At 42.1% G+C, this 20,929-nt stretch overlaps 1 protein-coding gene across 3 annotated transcripts; it reads left to right on the top strand.

The window, feature by feature from the left end:
• The first annotated feature begins 1,519 nt into the window (after positions 1–1,519).
• rfx4 (regulatory factor X, 4) lies at positions 1,520–18,482 on the top strand. 3 transcript variants are annotated; one of them, XM_072694980.1, is made up of 18 exons: positions 1,520–1,770; positions 3,829–3,915; positions 4,154–4,214; positions 5,381–5,504; positions 6,467–6,528; positions 6,782–6,995; positions 7,456–7,533; positions 7,767–7,930; positions 8,339–8,439; positions 8,542–8,600; positions 8,930–9,074; positions 10,070–10,164; positions 10,825–10,942; positions 11,813–11,932; positions 12,051–12,209; positions 13,866–14,031; positions 14,122–14,260; positions 17,157–18,482. In XM_072694980.1, exons 1-18 carry the CDS (start codon positions 1,728–1,730, stop codon positions 17,427–17,429), a joined length of 2,208 nt encoding a protein of 735 aa, XP_072551081.1. In that variant the 5' UTR covers positions 1,520–1,727; the 3' UTR covers positions 17,430–18,482. The 3 variants fall into 3 exon arrangements, with proteins under 3 accessions (XP_072551081.1, XP_072551082.1, XP_072551079.1); XM_072694981.1 differs by having other exon boundaries at positions 1,521–1,770; positions 12,048–12,209; positions 13,905–14,031; XM_072694978.1 differs by having other exon boundaries at positions 1,521–1,770; positions 12,048–12,209.
• Positions 18,483–20,929: the final 2,447 nt, after the last annotated feature.

Below are 20,929 nucleotides of genomic sequence, written 5' to 3'. Positions count from 1 at the left end.
TAATGAGAGACTGAAAGTGGCATGACAGAAAAAGGATGTCCGCTGAGGAGAGGAAGAGGACCCCTCCTTCTGTCTTACCCTCTCTGCCTCAGTCCTTCCATCTTTAAAAGTGGAATTAATGAGCCTGTCGTTAGCCTGTAATGAGTGCTGCTCTTCTGATGAGGCTCCTCAGCACTTTGGTGCATTTGTAGAAGCAGAATTCATATTATCTGTTCGAATTGGCTTAAAGCTTCAAGGTGTTGGCTCTTGGGTTTGGATCTGAGAAGTTCTTTCCAAGTTCTGTGCTGAAGAACGATGATTGCGGAGATGTTTCCCCAAAACTCTGCTTGATGCGTCAGAAACTAGGTCTTGATCCAAAGAAAAGTTTAACAGGACGCCATCCAGACCGTAAAGTGGCCTCTGCTCTCCAGAAGTCCCATGTTCTCTTGCTTTAGAGATGCAACAAGCAGCCACACAGTTCAGAGGCCGTCGCAGTGTTCTCCACTTCTGCGCAGTCTCTGAGTGGAGGAGAGTCTTCCTCTGCCGTCCACCGTGTGGGGAGCAGTTCAGCCATAATCCCCCTTTCTCTTGCTCACTCTCTCTCCTCTCTCTCTCTCCCCCGTGGTTCCATTCATATTCTAATCACAGCTTTCCCCTCTGCAGTTCGCAGGCACTCCATCAGAGCCCTCCCTGCCTCAGGCTCTACACTTTTACTTCCCCCTTTTGTGGTCGACGCTCTCCTCCCAGCACACTGAAATAAGGTTGCTTCAAGGAGAGTGAGGGGAAAGGGAAGGGGGGTGGGGGGTCACACCAATACTGTTTGCGCAACAGCAGATCCCACTGAATTCTTCAAACTTTTTTTTTCTTCAATTATTTTTTTCCGATTTCAAGTTTTGGCCTCTTAAACTAAATTTTGTGACTCGACCACAAAAGTATCAAAAAAATCTGAGAAATGGTGGCAAAAGTAAAGCTTGACCAGACTTTAAAACTCTGAAGTTTACTCTCCCTTTCTTTAAGTCATGCAGAAATAAAAAATGGGTCTCCGTCATCCAGGTTCCCAGGCTTATTGAGGAAGACCCAAACATCAAAAAAGTTCTCTAATAGGCCAAAAAGTGGCCCTTGGATCGGGAACTTTAAAACTGAGGCAGTGGGGGCAGTGTGTATGTGTGTGTAGGGAGGGGGTATGAAAACGTATTAAATGCTATAATGGGAGACGGGGAGGCCACAGTGCTGGGATTGCGTAGATCTAAGCCTCTTTTTTTTCTGGGGAGGGAGCTTTTCTTATTCAAAACAGCCTCACAAAAGACTTCCAGTGAGCCTTGCCACATCCCCATCTGACTCGAAGCCATTCATCAGCCTGCCGAGCCTATCAATGACATGTCCCCCATCAGGGCTCCTATAAAATCAGCCCCTTTCCCATGAAACATCAGCAAACATTTTGACGGCTCTGGCTTTTCCCCCCTCTGGATTTCTGGAGTCTCTGACCCCCCCCCATACCACTCCACCCCACCGCTCCGACCCTTACCCCCACCACCTCTCTACCACCATCACCACCACCACTACCACCTCTCTCTCTCGCTCTCTCTCTCTCTCTCTCTCTCTCTCTCTTTCTCTCTGCAGCCCGGCACATCGTATGCATCTCTGTGGTGGCGGGCAGTGCTCTCAGAGAGACAGAGGGAGCTGAGGCGGGGGAATCCTACGTGAAGCCATTTTCTTGTTGGAGCCCCTGGAACGTGGATGGGAAGAGGATGCATTGTGGTCTGCTGGAAGAGCCTGATATGGAATCCACAGGTTGGTTCTCGCTGCACTGCCCGTGGCTTTTGGGAACACTTTTGGAACTGGGGCGGCTCTGGAACACAAGCTGCCGGGCCCTGGGAATGTGGGACCTCAACCTTGCTCGAAAGAAAGTTTTTCTGTAGTCTGTTTTTTTTTTGTTTTGTTTTGTTTCTTCCATGTCCACTGGCATGCGTTTCTCCTCTTGTTTTTCTTAATTGCTTCAAAGGATGTGTACCTTTTCTTTTTTGATGGACAAAATTGATGTTCATTTTCACAACATAATAACAGTTTTTTAGTGGATTTTACATTTTTATTGCACATTTATTAATGTGGCTCTTATACCACAGATTTTCAACTCGAGCTGCTCAGGGTTAGAGTCTTACTGGCTTTTCTTTGTTTTGTTTTTTTTAAGTATTATTTAAAGGGAAAAGTTGTGGGAAAGTTGTGCTGTTGCTCCAGGCCGGCTGTGGGCTGCACCTGCTAGATCGACTCCAGCCCCAAAACAGCCTCTAATTACAGCAGGAGGTCGAGACATACTCTTCAAAGGGGGGAAAGACCAGTTTAACGTATTTACAGCTGTTAACGTATTTACCACTGCGTTGATTTCGAGGCTAAATGAAAGCTAATCACCTAAATAATAATAAAAATACAAAATTAGAGCTACGTTTACAGTTTTTAGTGATGACCGGAAGCTGATTTCGTCATTTCGCACTTGTTCAACTTCTATACTGAACATATTAATATTATTTATTATTTATTTATGTATTTATTTTAATCTAAAAACTAATTTTAAACGCCATTGTTATTCTACAATTTGTGTGGACTGCAGGGCAGCACAATAAATGATCTCTGATCCGTCTCGCCTTTAGATTGGGTTTAATCCCATTATTTAGACCTGCTTAAGCTGTGCACGCAAATGATTTAATTACCTACACCCACAACAACAGTAAAACCGGTGTTTCGCTATTCAAGTCTTTATTAAATATTTTTATTTTAATAGTTTAAGTACGTTTTTAGAGAAATTACATTTTAATGTATTTTTTAAAGATTGTTTAGCCTGAATTCAGGACTGGCAGTTTTACAGGGCAGTTTTGTTATCAGAATAAGAGCATCTGAATGGCATTACTGAGTATTACTTATTAATGTGACGGAAAAAAATAAAATTAAAAACTAGTTGCTGAATTACAACATTTTTAACGACTTAAATGCGCTTGCACTTTTAAAATAATTAATTTATATATGAATTATAATAATAAATAAATGTATTATTATTAATATTATTATTTTTTTCGCTCTTAACCCACTTATGGACGACACCCCCCCCCCGCCCCCCCCCCCCTCCCTCCCTCACACAGACTAGTTAGTGCTAGCTAAGTAAGCTAGCTAGCTAGCTACCAGTTCGGGGCCACCGGTGGGCTGTAGGTCTTAAAATAAATGGGAGGTACACTGGTCTGCTCAGCCATTCTGATTAGATGTTAAATAGTGTGTTTGTAGGTTTCACCCCACACACAACTTTAACCCCTTCTGATGGGCCGGTTCCCTGCCAACACGCGGCCTTGGCAACCGCTGCTATGGTGATTGGAGACACGGCCGGTTCGGGACACGGAGCTGGACAGCATGGCTGTAGCTTGAAGCGTTTTATTAATGTGTATTATTGTTGTTACCACCGGGGTTGATGTGAATGAAGGGGCTGTTTGTAGCTGAGGGTCGTGCAGACGGCGCTGAAGCCCGCCGGGTCAGCCTCTGAAGCCGCACTAATGCCAAAACAACCGCCTGCCATCAGGCTGGGAGGCCCGTTAACACGAGCGTAACTGCGATAACCACTGAAAACGGATCAGCTTAGAGGACGAACACACGTTTAAACGTTTCCGTGACGTTTTTACATTAATCTGTCGTTTAGCCTCAGTCCGTCGCTTCCTACTTTTCCACCTGTTGCTTTAAATAACTGCGATTTTTTTAATATATATAACTTATTAATAACTATTTACCTTTCCATAATGTGAGCCTCCAACCCGAACACGCTGTCTGTGAAAAGAGCAGAAAGAAAACTTCCCAAATTTGCCCTTTTTTCAGAGAGCTGGATCGAAAGATGTCTCAACGAAAGCGAGAGCAAGCGCTATTCCACCCACACGTCCCTGGGGAACATGTCCAACGACGAAAGTAAGCCCTGTGTCCCTGCTGTGCTTCAGCCTGGGGCACAGAAATGCACCCCATTTACAGCTTCACTGCCTCATTTCCCTTTCTGATCAACTTTCTGATAAAACTGAAATGTTCAAGAGAATGTTCAAATATATTGAATAATTTATTATATACTTATTGTAAATATTTAATCATTTCATAATCTTAAACTTTTCACTTTTTAATCTCTGTATTTTTGTCTGTTTGTGATCTCTGAAAGATGAAGAGAAGGAAAACAACAGAGCATCTAAACCTCATTCAACACCTGCGACTTTAGAGTGGTGAGTCTGCACTCCTTCATCCTTATTCAGCAAGAACTGTGACGCACTGCCCGTTTCTGCTCCGTAATGTCACTCCTGTGCTGCAAATGTACAATTTGGTGATGACATGTCAAGTTTTAATTTTATACCAAAAACAAACGTAATACAAAATTTCATGGTTTATCCAGAGTTTAGATCAAAATCTAGAGAATATGATCTTTACAATTCTGATAACTGATAAGCAGAGCGGCGTGAGGAATATTAGTATGCTAAAAAGTTGTTTTGGCATTTTTTATTAAATCATAATCTGTGACAATGTATTATTTACTATAAAGATGAAGGGAGGACATGCTGCTAACAGACAGAGATATTCGTTAAGACTGAAGATCAAAAGCTAAATGAGATGTGAATTAAAATAAGAATAAGGAGAGACATTTCATGACCTTATTTTATTGTTGCAAAATCCTTAAAAAGGACCAGAAGTAGCTGAATAATGACTAATAATTAATTTACATCACATAAAAAATGAATGTTGTGGTTAATTGGCCTCACAGATTAGATTAGTTATGAAATTTGTTTATATTTGCCTCGTCTCATTTGTTTTTACACGTTATCTGTCTAACTGTTAGAGGCCAGTTCAGGAATGAAAATATTTAATAAGTAAGGATATTGTTTACTATTTATACAATAAAAAAAATCTCATATATTTTGTTATTATTTTTAACATTGATCTCTCTTTTTCATTCTTAGAGTACAACTAAAATTTGATTGAGTGGTTTAATTTGTTTTAATACATAATTTTCTTGTTATTTATATTTATTAGTACTGATAATAAAAAAAAATATATTTTTATTTTTTGTTTTGGGAAGATTTTTCTAGTCTCCTTGAAAAATAAACTCTCAAAAGCAATATATAACCAATAACCATCTATAAATGTTTGTTTTACAAGCAATATGAATAAACATTAGCCATAGGTAACATGCAGCCATTATTATTAATAGTATTTATTCAAAAATAGCAACCAATATTTAGTATTATTAACAACATGATAAAGGAATAGTGTAGAAGCATGTGTTCAACCGTCTAGTTACGCAAGTCTAAACAGTATCTTCAGCTGCTCTGTAGTTTAAATTGCAATGGAGTTAAATGTTTATACACCAGTGTTGATGAGATGTTTTTTTTTTCAGGCTGGAAGAGAACTACGAGATCGCTGAGGGAGTGTGTATCCCTCGCAGTGCACTTTACATGCACTACTTAGACTTCTGCGAAAAGCATGACTCTCAGCCTGTCAATGCTGCCAGCTTTGGGAAGGTAAGTGCTCATGTTCAGATCAGCTGTTCTGAACCGAATCATTTTCATTAGAGAGCTCCTGGACTGGCTTCAGTCTCAGACGTTGGAGCATTTAATAGATAAATCACAGTCATAAACGCACAATTTGTTAAATTGGTGGATGTCTCCTGAACATGGTAGAGCGCCACGGTCAGTAGTGAGTAGTTTTTTTTGTTTGTTTTTTGCAAACTTCTGGACAGACAATCTAAAGCCACAGACATGCTTCCCCTTGTTCCCACAACCCCTCCAACCACCTCCTCACATCGCCACCACCTGACATCCCTGCCCCCCTTCCCCAGCTCCTGTCCGAGGATATTGAAAAAGAGAGGGGGCCTGGATTAATGTGTAATTAAAGGAAATTTGGAAGGGTGAGATGTTGCGGAATGTTAGATCAGTGGCTGGAGCAGCGTGGGGTGTCCTTTAGGAAGGCTTCATTGATTCGGGACAAAAAAGAGAGAGAGAGCTGGGGCTGCCTCCCTGTCTGCTCATTTATCAAGCCGAGCCTGACAGAAACTTCACAGCTTGGCCTCTTTTTTCATCCCACACAATGGAGAGCTCCACTGTTTGCTAAAGTTTCTGCACCGGGAGCTGGACCAAGGAGCCAATCTCATGGACAAAACAGGACAGAGAGAGAGAGAGAGACAGACGCTCAGAGAGAGACATAGGAAAATGAAAAAGATGGAGAGAGGAGCTGTTGGATATGAATTTTGAGAAAGGGACAACTGGCAAGAACTTCAGTGGACAAACAGAGGGCCAAACGTTTGGACTTTCACAGATGACTAGACGCTGCAGCTTCTCCCCATTTTGTGCAGGACAGCGCCAGTAGACAGACTTAAATCAAACTCGTTTTGAAAGACAACCACGATTCAGGCAGTTGCCAAATGTGATGGAAAAGAGAACTGTGACCTACAATAAATTATGTTTTGTCATCTGTTTCTGTACAGATCATAAGACAACAGTTCCCTCAGCTAACCACACGAAGACTAGGAACCAGGGGCCAGTCAAAGTAAGTGGAACGTCCGATGATCTGCTTCTATCCATGTTCTCCCACTTTTGAGTAATATTTACAATGTCAGGTATTTGGCAGGTCTTCAGTTGAATTATACTGTCAGCTATGAGGGATTCCTTATTGATCATTCACTTAATCAGGGTCCTCAAAACCAGCCCCCAAACACTTCTGTACAGAACGTTTATCCAAGTATTAGTAACACCTTGGGTTAGTCATGGCAACTGTGTGTGTCTCTTTCTCCCTTTCTCAGATACCATTACTATGGCATAGCGGTCAAGGAGAGCTCGCAGTACTACGATGTGATGTACTCTAAAAAAGGCGCGGCCTGGGTGAACGAGACAGGCAAGAAAGAGGTCACCAAGCAGACAGTGGCGTATTCACCCCGCTCCAAACTAGGAACTCTGCTGCCAGACTTTCCAAATGTCAAAGACCTAAATCTGCCTGCCAGTCTGCCAGAAGAGAAGGTAAACAGAGCCCTAAAACTTTCACTGACTACTCTCCTTCAGCCAGACCCCCCCTCCCTCCCCACCACCCCCTATTCTCTCAACCGCCCACCCCTCCGGCTCCCCTTTTCATCTGCCCCCTGCACCTTCCCTGGCCTGGATTTAAACAAGGACCCAGAGGATTTATATTCTGGGTCCTAGCGAACTCTTAATCTTTTGAGTAGATAATAAGATCTCACACGCAACAAAGTACAGGCACTATCTGTCCTGCCTTTAAAAATGCTGTTGTAATGTGAAAGGGTTTGTGAGCTCCTGGTCTCCAAAACCACTTATTCTACATTGTATTTGGCTTTAATTTGTGGTCAGAGGTATTGATGAAAGTATTTAGGCTGCTGTTTACTATGTGAGCTCCTTTCAAGGCTGAACATCTTCCAAAAAGGATTCAAAGGTCTCAATAAAATGGTTCTCTTTTCTTTTACAGGTTTCAACATTTATAATGATGTACAGAACTCACTGCCAGAGGATACTGGACACTGTCATACGAGCCAACTTCGATGAGGTTTGTTTCTTTGTGCCCAGCTTCTCCAGCTGCCCTTAAACAATGATGTGCTTTCTTTCTTTTCATCAGTTGGATAACTTGAATATGTTTGTCTTATTAACCAGAAGAAGTAATCGATGCCTTTAATGGTCTGTCATCACTCCCTCCTACAGTCTCTGGTTGTGTTAGGATGTGTTGCGGCAGAATGGATCATGTATTAAAAATCAACCTCCATACTCTGTGTTTGTTTGTAGGTCCAGAGCTTCCTGTTGCACTTTTGGCAAGGCATGCCCCCACACATGCTGCCTGTCTTGGGTTCCTCCACTGTAGTGAATATTGTTGGGGTGTGTGACTCCATCCTCTACAAGGCCATCTCAGGAGTCCTCATGCCCACTGTCCTGCAGGCCCTACCTGATAGGTGAGCACTTGTTGCTTGCTCATCTGGAAATCAGAAATCAGAAGCATTCATGGATGCAGATGTGGAAGTGCTTCTCACTCGTAGTGTGCTTGTATTGTATTGCTTCTAATGGGACGTGTTAACCTCTTAGTTAACTATGACATAATTTCATTGAGTTTAGAGGTTTTATCCCTTTCAGTAACTGATAGTAATTCTGATAGTAAAGCTGCTCATGTACAGCTAATTGTTCTGAGAGGTATTATATTAGACCAGCCCTCAGTTAATATAGATTTTTAGGATGTTTTGGTTTATTCTGCTTTGATCTGCTTGCTTGAATATGAATATATATATATATATATATATATATAAGAAAAATGAATATTTACTCACCTTCTACAATGACTCTCACTTTGCTGCTGGTCCATATAGCCTGACACAGGTCATTAGGAAATTTGCTAAGCAGCTGGACGAGTGGCTGAAGATGGCTCTGCACGATCTGCCTGAGAATCTGCGCAACATCAAATTTGAGTGTAAGTCTTGCCGTAGCTGAATAATAGAGTCTGGATTACTGCAGTAACTGTGTGTGTGGGCTGTGTGAACTAAATGTTCATTTATTTATTTATTTTCATTAGTGTCAAGAAGATTTTCCCAGATCCTGAAACGGCAAACGTCATTAAATCATCTTTGTCAGGTGAGAGGGAATAACTTGTTGAACTCAGATACAAAACTTAACACGAGGTACAAACACTTTACCTCGTGTAAAGTTACACGAGGTAACTTTACACGAGAAGGACAACAAAAACATGAGAAGGAAAAACCCTTTCTTAACTTTCAATGAAAGTTATCCATATAGTATGTATTTTGGAGCATTTCTATTATTCATTATGAAATTTTGATACAATGTAAAGAACAACCAAATTACAATTATGTCAATAGTGAAAAATGGGGATACAAGCAAAATGTAACATAAAAAAAATTTGAACATAGCTAATATATTAATTCACACTTTTGTTTCTGAAGGCGTCACGGACAGTGATCCACAGTGCAGACATCACCTTTCAGATGCTGGAGGACTGGCGAAACGTAGACCTAAATAGTATCACAAAGCAGACACTTTATACGATGGAGGATTCACAGGAGGACCAGCGAAGACTTATCATCCAATGTGAGTAACTATCCAAGCCAGTATGCATCTAGGGGAAGTAATTGTGCTTAAGAGCTTAATTGTATCCAGTCTGATTTTTTGAAAAGGCACCAAACCAACTTAAGTAAAATTAAAATTTGCATGTTTATTTCTACAACGATAAACATTTCCCCAAAAAATGCAACACTTTAACATTAAATCTGAAATACAAGTGAGGGCACACCTTGACAGACTTTAAAGGACTGACATTTACTAACTGGGTAAAAAAATCCTAGCATAGAGGAAAATACCCAGACCGGGGTTATTTTTTATTATTGCAGTGGGAGTGTGTATTGCAGTGGGGTGGTAGTATTGTGTTCCCATGGGATGACCTGCGTATCTTTGACACCAGTCAGATTACACTCAGTAGCTAGCAGTAGTGTCCGGTACTGAACCATTCCCACGGTCAGAAAGATGGCCTTTAATTATAGCCACTGAGAGGTTAACCTAGTTCGCCTTCACACTTTGACACCCAGGGGAGCATTTCAAGCTCATTTTAGTGGCAACTGCTCCAGTGACCAATAAGGTCAAAGTTCAGATATTGGGTCTTGCTATTGCATGAACAGTTTTCAGCCCTTTCTCAGAGTTTCATTTATTGTTATGGAGTGGGAGCCTTATGTATCTATACATTGCAGAAAAATTACATATTTTCATGCCTGCAGAGCTATGATGTAATTAACAAATACTTGTAGATTTTGATGTGTCCAGTTGACTTAAGGTTTGGCCTTTAGTAAGCAATTTAAACAACAGTGATGTAGACTTGCATAAGAAACAGTACCTCTAAGCCTGTTTTGTGTAGTACATTGGTACTATTTTAGTTTCTGCCAGGTTGCTTTCAGTGGAGGACTAGCATCAGCATAGTAAATCCATGACTAAACGTAGGCTGTGTCAGAAAATCCTCACACAGTCAATTCTTTACTTCTCTGTTTGTCTCACTCTGATTTATTGTATCTTTGTGTCTTGTTTTTCCCACTCAGTATATCAGGAGTTTGACCGGCTGCTAGAAGATCAGTCCCCCATTGAAGCATACATTGAGTGGCTGGACTCTATGGTGGACAGATGTGTTGTAAGGGTGAGTTCAGCATTTTTGTTAATTTTCTACTGAAAAATAGAAGCTACTGTAACCTGTTTACCTACAATTACACTGTAGTTTCAGAAAACACACTGTTTTATGCCTCTGGACATGTGCAGTGAGTTAATTAGGAAAAGGAAACTCTACTAAATTCTACTGCAAATGAGCTCTGCAGGTGTTCCGTTTCAAAATGCAGTTATTTCACATGTATCTAAAATTCAATATTCCTATTATTCATCAATTTGACCTGAAGGTCTTTTCAAATTGTTCAAGCTAAATATACCACAGCTTTTCGGCTTAACATCAGCCAGTGTTCACAGTGCTCCTAAAACGTGAAACATTCATTTGGATGCTGTCACCGTCATGACATTCTTGGGTTGGGCCATTCGTGATGCAATTCCCCAACTTAATGATGTCTTCATGGTCCCTATTTGCAGCCATTATACTGCCGATATAGGCTTGTAAAAATTTGGTCGTCATGGGAACGTGCACTGCCCAGCAGACAATAGTTCAATGGGAGGGTGTGTCCCCAGGGGCAAATCAAATAGTTGACTTGTTGACATGTTTTTCATTCCTGGGGGTTAGGCCCCAGCTTGGACCCAAAGGTTAAGGCCTCTATGCCCCTCCCCAAAGCTTTTCTCATGCTAATATTTCTTTTAGGTGGCAGGGAAGAGACCCGGGTGCTTGAAGAAGGTCGCCCAGCAGTTCCTCCTCATGTGGTCTTGTTTTGGGACCAGAGTGATCCGGGACATGACGCTACACAGCGCCCCCAGCTTCGGTGAGTCTGCCAGGTCCACAATGTTCTGTCTTCTAATCAGAGTGAGAATCAGTCTCCGGGTGGTACAAATACTACAACACTGAGAAGAACGTTCAGCTGTAGCATTCAGTGTTAAACCAGTTCTTTGGCCAGCCCAACAGGGTCCATATTTTTGTTTTGTCTTTGTGAGTTTGGACGGAAAAAAGATGTGGACCATATAGGGGGGGTCCATAAGTCCATTCCTTTATATACCTGACCACCACACACCACAATCCACATCCCAAAGCTGAAGATGGCTACCTCGCTAAGTCTTGGTTAACAGTGGCTCGCTGTCTATGGCAGGGTAGCTGAAAGAGGGACCATAAAAAGAGGTGAAGACCCCCCTCCTCTTCAGCTGTGTCTGTGAATATCAAAGACACAGCTGGTTGCAGTGTTTTGATAATGCAGCGCTCTGTACAAAAACAGCTAATTAACAAAGACTAGCCCCCCCCCACAAGCGTTTCCTCCTGCTTCCTATTTTATGAGTGGGTAGTATTGCACCATGTGCTCTGAATAGCCAAAGGGTTTATAATACACAGAATGGTTGGAGTTAGTTGTGCAAAGTAAGGATTGTGTCACGCTCTTTCCAAATTCTTTCCCCCCTTCATTCAGAGCAAGAGCTTAGGCATATGTGCACCACCAACTTTAAAGAGTTTGGGGTCCTAGCTAATATAGTGCAAACATAGATTTGACTAAGTACTTATGTGCTGAGTTTGTTGCAACTCCTAACAAATACAGATCTTTCAAAATGATGTGCAGGTCTACTTTCTCTGAGGTTGGGTACATGAAGCAGATATAGATATAGAAGTAGAGCATGTAACTAAAAATGAGTTTCCTCTCCTGTGTGTGTAGGCTCATTCCACCTGATCCACCTGATGTTTGACGATTATGTGTTGTACCTGCTGGAGTCCTTGCACTGCCAAGAAAGAGCCAATGAGCTGATGAGGGCCATGAAAGGGGAGGGCACCATAGGTGAGAGAATGGGCAGGAGTTCAAAAAGTTGGAGTTGCCAAAAAAAGTGTGGTGGATTAAGGCTACACTGACTACACTGAGTAAGACTAAGATGTCCACCTTTGCTTCCCTACAGCAGAAACTAATGAGAGTATGATGCTGACTGAGACCACCCCCACCTCTATGTCACCAGTGCCCTACTCTCCTGCAAAGTCTGTGCACTCAGTGGGGGTACCAGCCACCAGCTCACCCAGTTCAGCCCAGTCTCCTGAGTACACTGGTGTGTCTGTTACTTCAGGTAAGATTCAGGTTTCATAACATTTATATAAATATGAAAATGTAAATCTTTGTCTTGAATATGGGCCTACACTGTAGATGAGATGCACCACTACACATTTTAGTTATAATATGTTAATAGTAGTTTTCCATTTTTTTCTATTATTTTTATGTATAAAAATGAACGATTCAAACGAACAAAATATATAAGATGCAGTCAAACAGCCAACACCTGGTATCTTGATGTGTGCTTCTTTAGTTAACAACAGTAGATGCTAGGCTGATGTTGCTAAAACACAGAATTTGGACTATCACAAATCTCAGCTCTGTAAGCTATGTAAACAGGATTTAAAAAATAATTTAGTAAAACACTTTTGATGGACCTTTAAGCTAAAATTTAAACAGTTACTCAACGTGTCTGCCCCACTGTTCAGCTACACCGTAGCTGTTTTTCTTTCTAAAGTATGTCATGACTCCAATGCAAAACTAGTCAGGATCTGGATGCATTTTGACTGGCTTAAAAGACACTCTGGGTAGTGCATTCACAGAGATGAGATTTGTGACCATATTAATGAGTCCAGTGTTTGTTCGCAATATTAGCCTAGAATCTTCCATTCTAACCTAAAGAAACCAACTTAAGATACCAAACACATCTTGGCTAATCAACGGCACCTGGAGTAAGTGATAAATCATGTTAATTCGATTTTTCACCAAACTACTCCTTTAAATAGGTTGTGTTTGTTACTGTGCCTTAAAGGCTGCGCAAATGAACATTTGCAGACCTGTATTTAAAAAGCAGTTCAGGCCAAAACACAGTTTCCAACTAAAGTTTGAATAGGCAGGGATAAACGTTGATATTGCTGTAAAATACATTGATATATCTAAACTATTTGTTTCCTATTACTTCACAAAAAGAAATTATACATGAAATGGTAATAAATAATCCATAAAGGGCTTAAGACAGTGATGGCAGTATGATTAAGGGTGTCTGGGCCCCAATTTATCATTTATGCGCTTTTAACAATACAGTCACACTAATGACTAAACCAAAAACACAAATAACAATGTGACATCATTGGAATCCAATTTTTTTACATTGACCAATCAAAATCCCAGTTTAACCCAGTTTTAAGCTAGAAATAGGGCAAAAGCTTTTCCAAAAGCTTTTCCTGGTAATCTCTAAAGCATGTAGGCTGGAAACGTATGAAGATTGCTTATTCAAAGCACAAAATTAACAAACATGCAGTATAACATAACATACATATAATAACTACCAGCAGTTATCCTGAATCTGAAGGCATTAACGGCATATAATAGATAATAAAAAGCCTCTTAAAATTATGTTGGACATTTATTGCTTCCTTGGGCAAAGCAAGAGATATGAGATTTTTGAATGCCCATCCAAAACGGTAGTCTTGAAGCTGCTACGGGTTCAAAGAGTCTGTGTACAGATTTACACTTCTGTTCCTCAGTTTCATATCTACACAACTTAATGTACATTTGAGTTTTAATTCAGTTACTGAATAGGATTAATGGCTGCATTATAGGCCACTAATTCCAGGGCTTGTCATCATGTGACATGGAGGGCTTCTAATGAAATAACTTATTTATCTTAGAGGAAGCTGATATGATGTCCACCGCAAAAACGCGTCTTCTGTATGTGTCTGTGTTGTGCCAGGAGCTGTTCAGTCATATACCTGGTCCCTTACGTACACAGTGACTACGTCAGGAGGTAGCCCCACCGACGGTGGAGCCCAGCTGCCCTGCATGCGTAGCGGCCCTCCGGTGCACCCTACCTCATCTGCCCACAGGATGCAAGTCTACCCGCACAGAGACGAGCACGGGTGAGCAGAGATGAGATATGGCAGACGCTAGTGACGTAATTATTTAGTGGAGTCGCTCTCGTCTGAATGTATGTACTATGCTTTCCTCAGATACACGGGCAGCTACAACTACAGCAGCTACACAAATCAGCACCACCATGCCATCCAGAGCCAGTACCCGAGTCTGCCCCACGAGCCGGGTCTTCACACACCTCTTCACTACTCATCTTACCACCGTTCCTCTGCACAGGTCAGCACTGACCACCATCCTCTGCATTCAGACAGGGTTCACTACTTTACTATTGACCAGCTAGATATTGTCACTGTCACGCAAAAACCTCAGTTGTCCCCATTTTTCACTTTTGACACAGTGTGAATCTGGCAGATGGTCATTACATTGTGTCAAAATGTCTTAACAAATGGACAAATAGAAATGAGAAAGAGGCTGGTCCAATACACGGTTTCATGCAGTCTTAATGACTTTCAGTTCTTCATAATAGATGTAAATGATTGTTTATTCCCGTCCATTGAGATGGAAGTGTATTCCCCTCCTGCCTCTTTAGCAGCATTTTACAAGGGTTGTAACTCAGACAGGAATGCTAATATGAATATCAATGGCGAATGACACATTGCGCATCATTAGCATGTGAAATGCTGAACTATGCGTAATGCTGAGGGTTCCATAGTTAGGGAGCAGTTCCCTGCCTCTGCAACCAATGAGCTTAGTCTGTGGGTGAATCTTAGTCATTTCAGTCAGTGCTTAGTTCTTGTGTGCTCTTTCTTTCCAGGAATGTCTCTCATCAAACAAAAGTAAAGGTTAATTAAGTGGTATTACCAATCAGTATGCACTTTGTGTCTTACACTTTATTAGATCATCCATGTCAAAGTGGATATGACATGCATAAAGTATGAGTGTTCTGTCCCAAACAATGCCTTTATTCAGTATTTTATGCTGTAGTTTGAAGTATGTGGATTTGGTTTGAGTGACAAGTGCTCAGATGTCATTTAACATAAAATATTAACTATTTACAGCCCTGTTATTGTGCCCTTTCCTTTTTTTATGGTGGACTTGTGAAAATGATTAACTCTTCTTTTATTGGCTGTAGCAGTAGCTGCCTGGCACCGCCTGGCACAGCCTGGCACAGCCTGGCACAGCCTGGCACAGCCTAGCTCAACCGAGCTTAGCATAGTTTTATAAACAAAACCAAAATGTAATTGTTCCTGGTTCGTACCGGATAATCTTACTGTGCTCTCTGGGTCCACTCTGCGTCCTCTCTGGGTCCAGTTGGCACAGTGTCTGGCTATAAGACTGTTACCTAACAGTTTTGGGGATTAGGATTTGGCCCGTTTTACTGCCCTGTTTTACTTACCTGGATTTTTCTACTGAAGGAGAAACAACAGTGTTAGAGGTTCACAGTTTGTCACATGCATTAATATGTCTGAACATAGCATAAAGAGAAAGTGTGTAGTGAGATGTTTCTCGGAGTGACCAGGCTAGCAAGTGGCTAGGAATATGGACAAAACAGACCAGTTGTGAAGAGAGGGTTCTTTGAAGTGAGCTTAACAGATGGAATGGAAATGGTTGAATTGAATTGTTCAAGCAAAAGCGAGAGGCTGCTAGGTTGGTGGCGTCATGTATTGAAAGCCAAAGCAGGCGTGGTGGTAATTTCCTGTCAAGAGCTCTCTGGCCTTGCCTGCTTTTGTAACAGGAGATCAGCTGGGTCTCAGTGCTGTTGAAGCGGCCGGTCCTGAATCCCTCTCAACACAGCGGATGCAGGCCCTGAAAGATGGCCTGGCCAGGGCCCAGACAGCCCCCCCCCAACTCAGCACCCTTCTGCAGGGCACTCAATGGCTGCTTCAGACAGCGCAGCCACAGACCAGGAAGCCAGGCAGAGAACGTGTTTATTAAAATATTGTTATTCAATGGTCGCTTTTCTCTGCCTGAACAAGAGGTCACTAAGCCACACGTCTTGGTCTCTGACCCCGGCTGACTTTCTTTTTCCGTGCTGCGGCCCTTCATAATGGTATTGACTGTCTACCGCTTCTATTTACAGCAGACTGATAGATTTTTACATCCACTTGTCCTCCGTGGGCTTAAAATGGGCACAATGTCTGTGCTTTGTATGAGGGGTTCACTCAAAAGGAAGTGACTGAGATGATACAAATGGAACACTATAGCTGGCTTCCTCTTCGAGGACAGTAAGCGTTCTCACTAGTCACGGATGTTTATTATTGAGATGTGTGAATTTTGTTTATGATCAGTTGAGTTACCCATGGCAACATAAAAGAAAAGAGGGTCCAAAAAATTCCCAATATTATATACCAATATTTTAGCAGTACAACAGTACACGGTTGTAAACAAATACTTCAGGTAAAAAGCTGAAGCTACAATTTTGTGAAAATGACTGACTTCGTGACGTAATATGTGACTTTGGTTTGGGTAAAAAATGCTCAGATGGATTTACAACCCTGTTATTTTGCCTGAACGTGCTGCTTCTCATTTTATTATGGGCTCATGAAAATAAGCTCTGCTTGTATTGGCTGCTTCATACCACAGAGAAGGCCCACAGTAGCTGCATAGCTAGGCATAGTCTAGTATAACATAGATTTGTATAGTTTAGAACTCTCAAAGTCTCAAAGTCCAGGCAGCACAGTGTGTGGTCAGCTATTGTAGCTGGTCAGTCTAGTGTTAGTGTTTAGCCACTCTGAGGACTTTAGCACACTGGATAACTGCATCAGTACTTGCTTTGATAGGCTAGCTTTGGCTTCTAGTCTTTTTAGCCTTACTTCCATATTCATTCTTCCTAAAGTAGTTGATGTATTTAGCCTCGATTGGCTTTAGCTGGTTGGTTGCGTGTATGTAAATTGGCAGTTTTGGGGTTTTGAAATTAGTGCGTTTTACTGCTCTGCAATTATTTGAACTCATGTGGTGGTAATGGAAATTTTAACAACTTTGGTACATGGCTGAAATCAAATAGTTCAGGTCAGGTAGCAAGACAAGGCTAACATTTTACAAAAGTGACTGACTGACGTTACTAATCCATGTCTAATCCAGATGAAATTTGACAACTGTCTAAAAAAAATTGCTACAGGATCTTTTCATGCTTCTGTTGCCTGACTGTGTTTTTTTTTCCTTTGGTTTGCAGTACCCACTCAACAGCCAGATGTCACGCATGGAGCCTTGTCTAATGGGTGGGGCTTCTCGGCTGCACTCGACCCCAGTGACCCCCCGCTGGCCGGAAGTCTCTCCAGCGAACAGCTGCTACTCCAGCCCCTCTATGCACTCATCGCGCTACGCCTCCACGGGTGACATGTACTCTCCTTTGGCGCCACGCAGGAACTCAGAATACGAGCATGCACAACACTTTCCCGGCTTCGCCTACATTAACGGAGAGGCTACCACAGGATGGGCCAAATAGCTGCATCATCGTCCATTAAAAATGCCTCCACAATGTAGCGGAGTGCTTCAGCAGAGAGAGAAAGACCTCCATCAAGGCCAGAATCATTCAGCTACCATAAAGCCAACGGATGATGGGTAGTTGTAGGACAGGGTGGGTTTCAGAAAGAAAGAGTGAGTTGGACTGGATGAGAGTCCAGTCAGGAGAATGTGGCGAGAGCTGCCAATCAGTCTCTTCCTCTCAGAAGAAGCAGAATCAGCGCGAGGCGACGAGTGCAGCTGTAACCTAGTTGTGCCTTTTTACTTTTCTCCAAACTCCATGCCCCCTCTGCCTTTTGGACACCTTAGAGCCCATTTCTCACACTTCCACCTCATTCTGCCTGCTGATGTAGTTTCTTCTTGAAAGTACGTAAACCATGTGTCTTTGTTGACCTTGGACGTTCTGTTTGACGTCAATGCAGCCCTTTATTGACACCGCAGATTTTTCCTCTCACTGTTTATCAGCGTTAGCTCTCATGCTTGCTGCTCTGCTGGCACGTGTGGCGTCTGTGCTGTGCAGTAAAAGGACCAGGAAGAACTAAACCGTCGCTCCCCCTAAGAAGGCATCTTGGCCCATTGCCAGGACGTGGACGTCAAAGGAAGGGAGATCGCTACTGAATTAAATCACAACAATTTGTTGGGTCTTGCAGTGACTGAAATGAAACTGAGACCTGGCTGTGTGGCAAAATGTTTCCTGAAGAGTCTTGCCTGCAGTGCGTCAGCAGGTCTGCTTTGTGCTTTGTGTTATAGGAGGCCCCGTTGCCGTAACTGTGGGACAGCTTAACTCTAAACATTTTTCCTGTAGCTTTGTAACATGGTGTCCCTTTTGCTTTCTTGATATATGTTTGTACTGTACATTGCATTTTTGTATGAATAGGGAAAGTGAGCGAGCGAGCAAGCGAGAGAAAGAGAGAGCGTGTGCGTGCCAGAGACAAAGTGTTAACCTAGGTTTGTGTGTTTTTAAATGCACTCGAAGGTACTGTGGACCTATTACCCTATGGGTAGGAATAAAAAAGAAAAGAATATGAAAATGTAACATTTATCTTTACTCATTTTCTCTTGTAAATAAAAGCACTCAGTAACTTCTGTGGTGACAGCTGTTACCGTGTAAATGATATAAGTGGAATTATTTGTTGCCACATAAAGATTTTTTAAAGTCCCAGAACTGAATCTGATTGTTTGTCCATTTAAACCAGAACTGCCCAGTTCTGGTCCTGGTGATCTACCACTCTGCAGAGTTTAGCCCCAACCCTAATCTAACACAGGGAGAACCAGAGGTGTTGGTTTTGAACTTTCTAGAGTGGTTCATCTTCAGAACCAAGACTGAGCACTTTAAAAGAATGACTGTTATTGTACCTGTTATGTTTTTATAATCTTTTCAGATGTCATTTAAATGTGATTTTATTCCCCACAAAACTGGCCAATCCAACCACTCCCACCAGTACACTTCAGTACAAACCTACCCAGCTAGCATATTCATGTTGGGCCTGTATAGGTAGCCCAACTGGGAACCAGAAGGTTATATCCTCGAGTTCCATGTTGGCCCCACATGTGGATGTCCACCAGGGTCAGTGCTGGGATCAGGAGGGGTTAAACACTGCATATTGGGGCCTAGATGGGATCATGCGAGATTAAGCTGGACTGTAACAATGTTGGCCCATTTGGGAAGCCCAACAGGGTTCTGGTGAAAATGCATGTACAAACTCACTGAGAGCCCATGCCCACCTGAAACCCACCTAGTTCACATTCCACCCACGTGAGCCCCACATGAGCATGTTGGCTGAGTAACTACCCATTCAATATTCTTCACCTATGAGTAAAAGAAGCTGAGCTTCCCGCCTTAAGTGAATGTCAAAGGCGACTCTTGGCCTGCCCCAGGTTGTGTTGTCTAAAACAGTGACCAGTCCCTCCTCATTAGAAAGAAAATCAGTGTAAACGATATTGGATGAAGTGGATCTAGTCTGGGGACTTCCTAGAATGTTGCCTGCAATAGATTCTTCAGCATATGTGTCATGGGGCATCACTGTTCAGGACCGTCCCCGCTACCTGTATGGCACATTTAATGTTGAGAAAAGTCCCAAATCTTTTTTAATCCTCTGAATGAACCCCTCTGGTTCCCGTTTTCTGCAATGAGTCCACAAACAGAACCAAGAGAGGGCCCCAGCGTGGAAAGATTTAGTCTTCTAAGGCCATCCCCTCCTGCTGACGAGAGGTTAATGCACCTCCCATAACCTTTAACCTATGGACCTTCACACTTTCACGGCAAGTCCTTCTTGTGTAGCTGTAACTAAACCTACTACAAACATCAGAAGGAAGATCTGCGCAGAAATTCTAGTGGTTTGTAGAAACTGTTAGCAGTATCATCTGATACTCAAACAAGACTAGACTAAGACTAGTACACTACTGTTCAAAAGTTTTAGAACACCCACAATTTTCTAGTTTTTATTGACATTTAAGCTCTTAAGTCCAGCGAGTAAGCTCAAATGGTACAAAGGTATCAGGACAATTTAAATAGCTCAACACAGCTAATATAACTAATATAAGTGCTTTCTCCAAATTCAACACATAACTCATGCTTTAAAGGATGATTGCAGACTGCAGAATTATTCAACCCCTTCATTACAAGCGTATTTAGTACGTAGTAAGAGCACCCTTTAGCTGTTATGACCTGCTGCAGCATGAGGCATAGCCAGATTCCAGCTTCAGGCAGTGATCCTGAGGACCTCAGCCTATTCCTCATGGGCAGTGACCTCCAGTTCACTAATATTCTTGTGTTTGCATGCTGCAACCGCTTTCTTTGGGGTAAAACAGCCCCAGAGCATCACAGAACCACCACCAGGCTTCACTGTAGGCAGGGTATTCTTCCTCCTTCAGCCATACTGCTGATCCACAGGCCCAAATAGTTCCAGTTTTGTTTGTCGCGCCACTGAACAGAATCCCAAACATCTGTGGACTGATGAAACGACACTGGAACTTTTTGGGCGTATGGATTAGTGGTACTGTATGTCTGAAGGAAGAAGAATCAAGCGTAAGCTGAAGAGAGCACCCTGTCTACAGAGAAGCATGGACGCTCAGCGGCTGTTTTGCTTTGTTTGGCACTGGAAATCTGTAGCGAGTAGAGGTCAAGATGGATACAATGAAGTATCAGGAAATCCTAGGAGAAAACAAGACAATGAGCCCAAGTCCACCCGGGCATGGTTTCAAAAGAAGTCCTGGAAGATTCTGGAGTGGCTGTCACAAAATCTTTTAGTGAACTGGAGGCCATTGCCCATGAGGAATGGAAGAAGATTCCTCAGGAACACTGCCAGAACCTTGTGTCTGGCTATTACATTACATTTGAAATAGGATATGACAGTAAAAAGGTGCTCTATTAAAAACTAATTGAACTGAATTTGTAGAAAGCACTTGTCATATTAGTTATTTCATTTATATAAAGAATTTGAATTGTTCTTATTTAATTATTATTAAGTCTTATAAGTATTA

Source organism: Salminus brasiliensis, chromosome 13, assembly GCF_030463535.1.
Source record: "Salminus brasiliensis chromosome 13, fSalBra1.hap2, whole genome shotgun sequence".
Lineage (NCBI taxonomy): Eukaryota > Metazoa > Chordata > Actinopteri > Characiformes > Bryconidae > Salminus > Salminus brasiliensis.
Note: the sequence above shows the minus strand (reverse complement) of the source record. Positions and strands in the feature narration are given on the sequence as shown.

Excerpts from the sequence above, each read along its gene's own strand:
- rfx4 (XM_072694978.1), top strand. The coding sequence starts at position 1,728 with ATGCATTGTGGTCTGCTGGAAGAGCCTGATATGGAATCCACAG. Across the intron at positions 3,916-4,153 it reads GAACATGTCCAACGACGAAA|ATGAAGAGAAGGAAAACAAC; the intron begins GTAAGCCCTGTG and ends GATCTCTGAAAG. Across the intron at positions 9,075-10,069 it reads GCGAAGACTTATCATCCAAT|TATATCAGGAGTTTGACCGG; the intron begins GTGAGTAACTAT and ends TTTCCCACTCAG.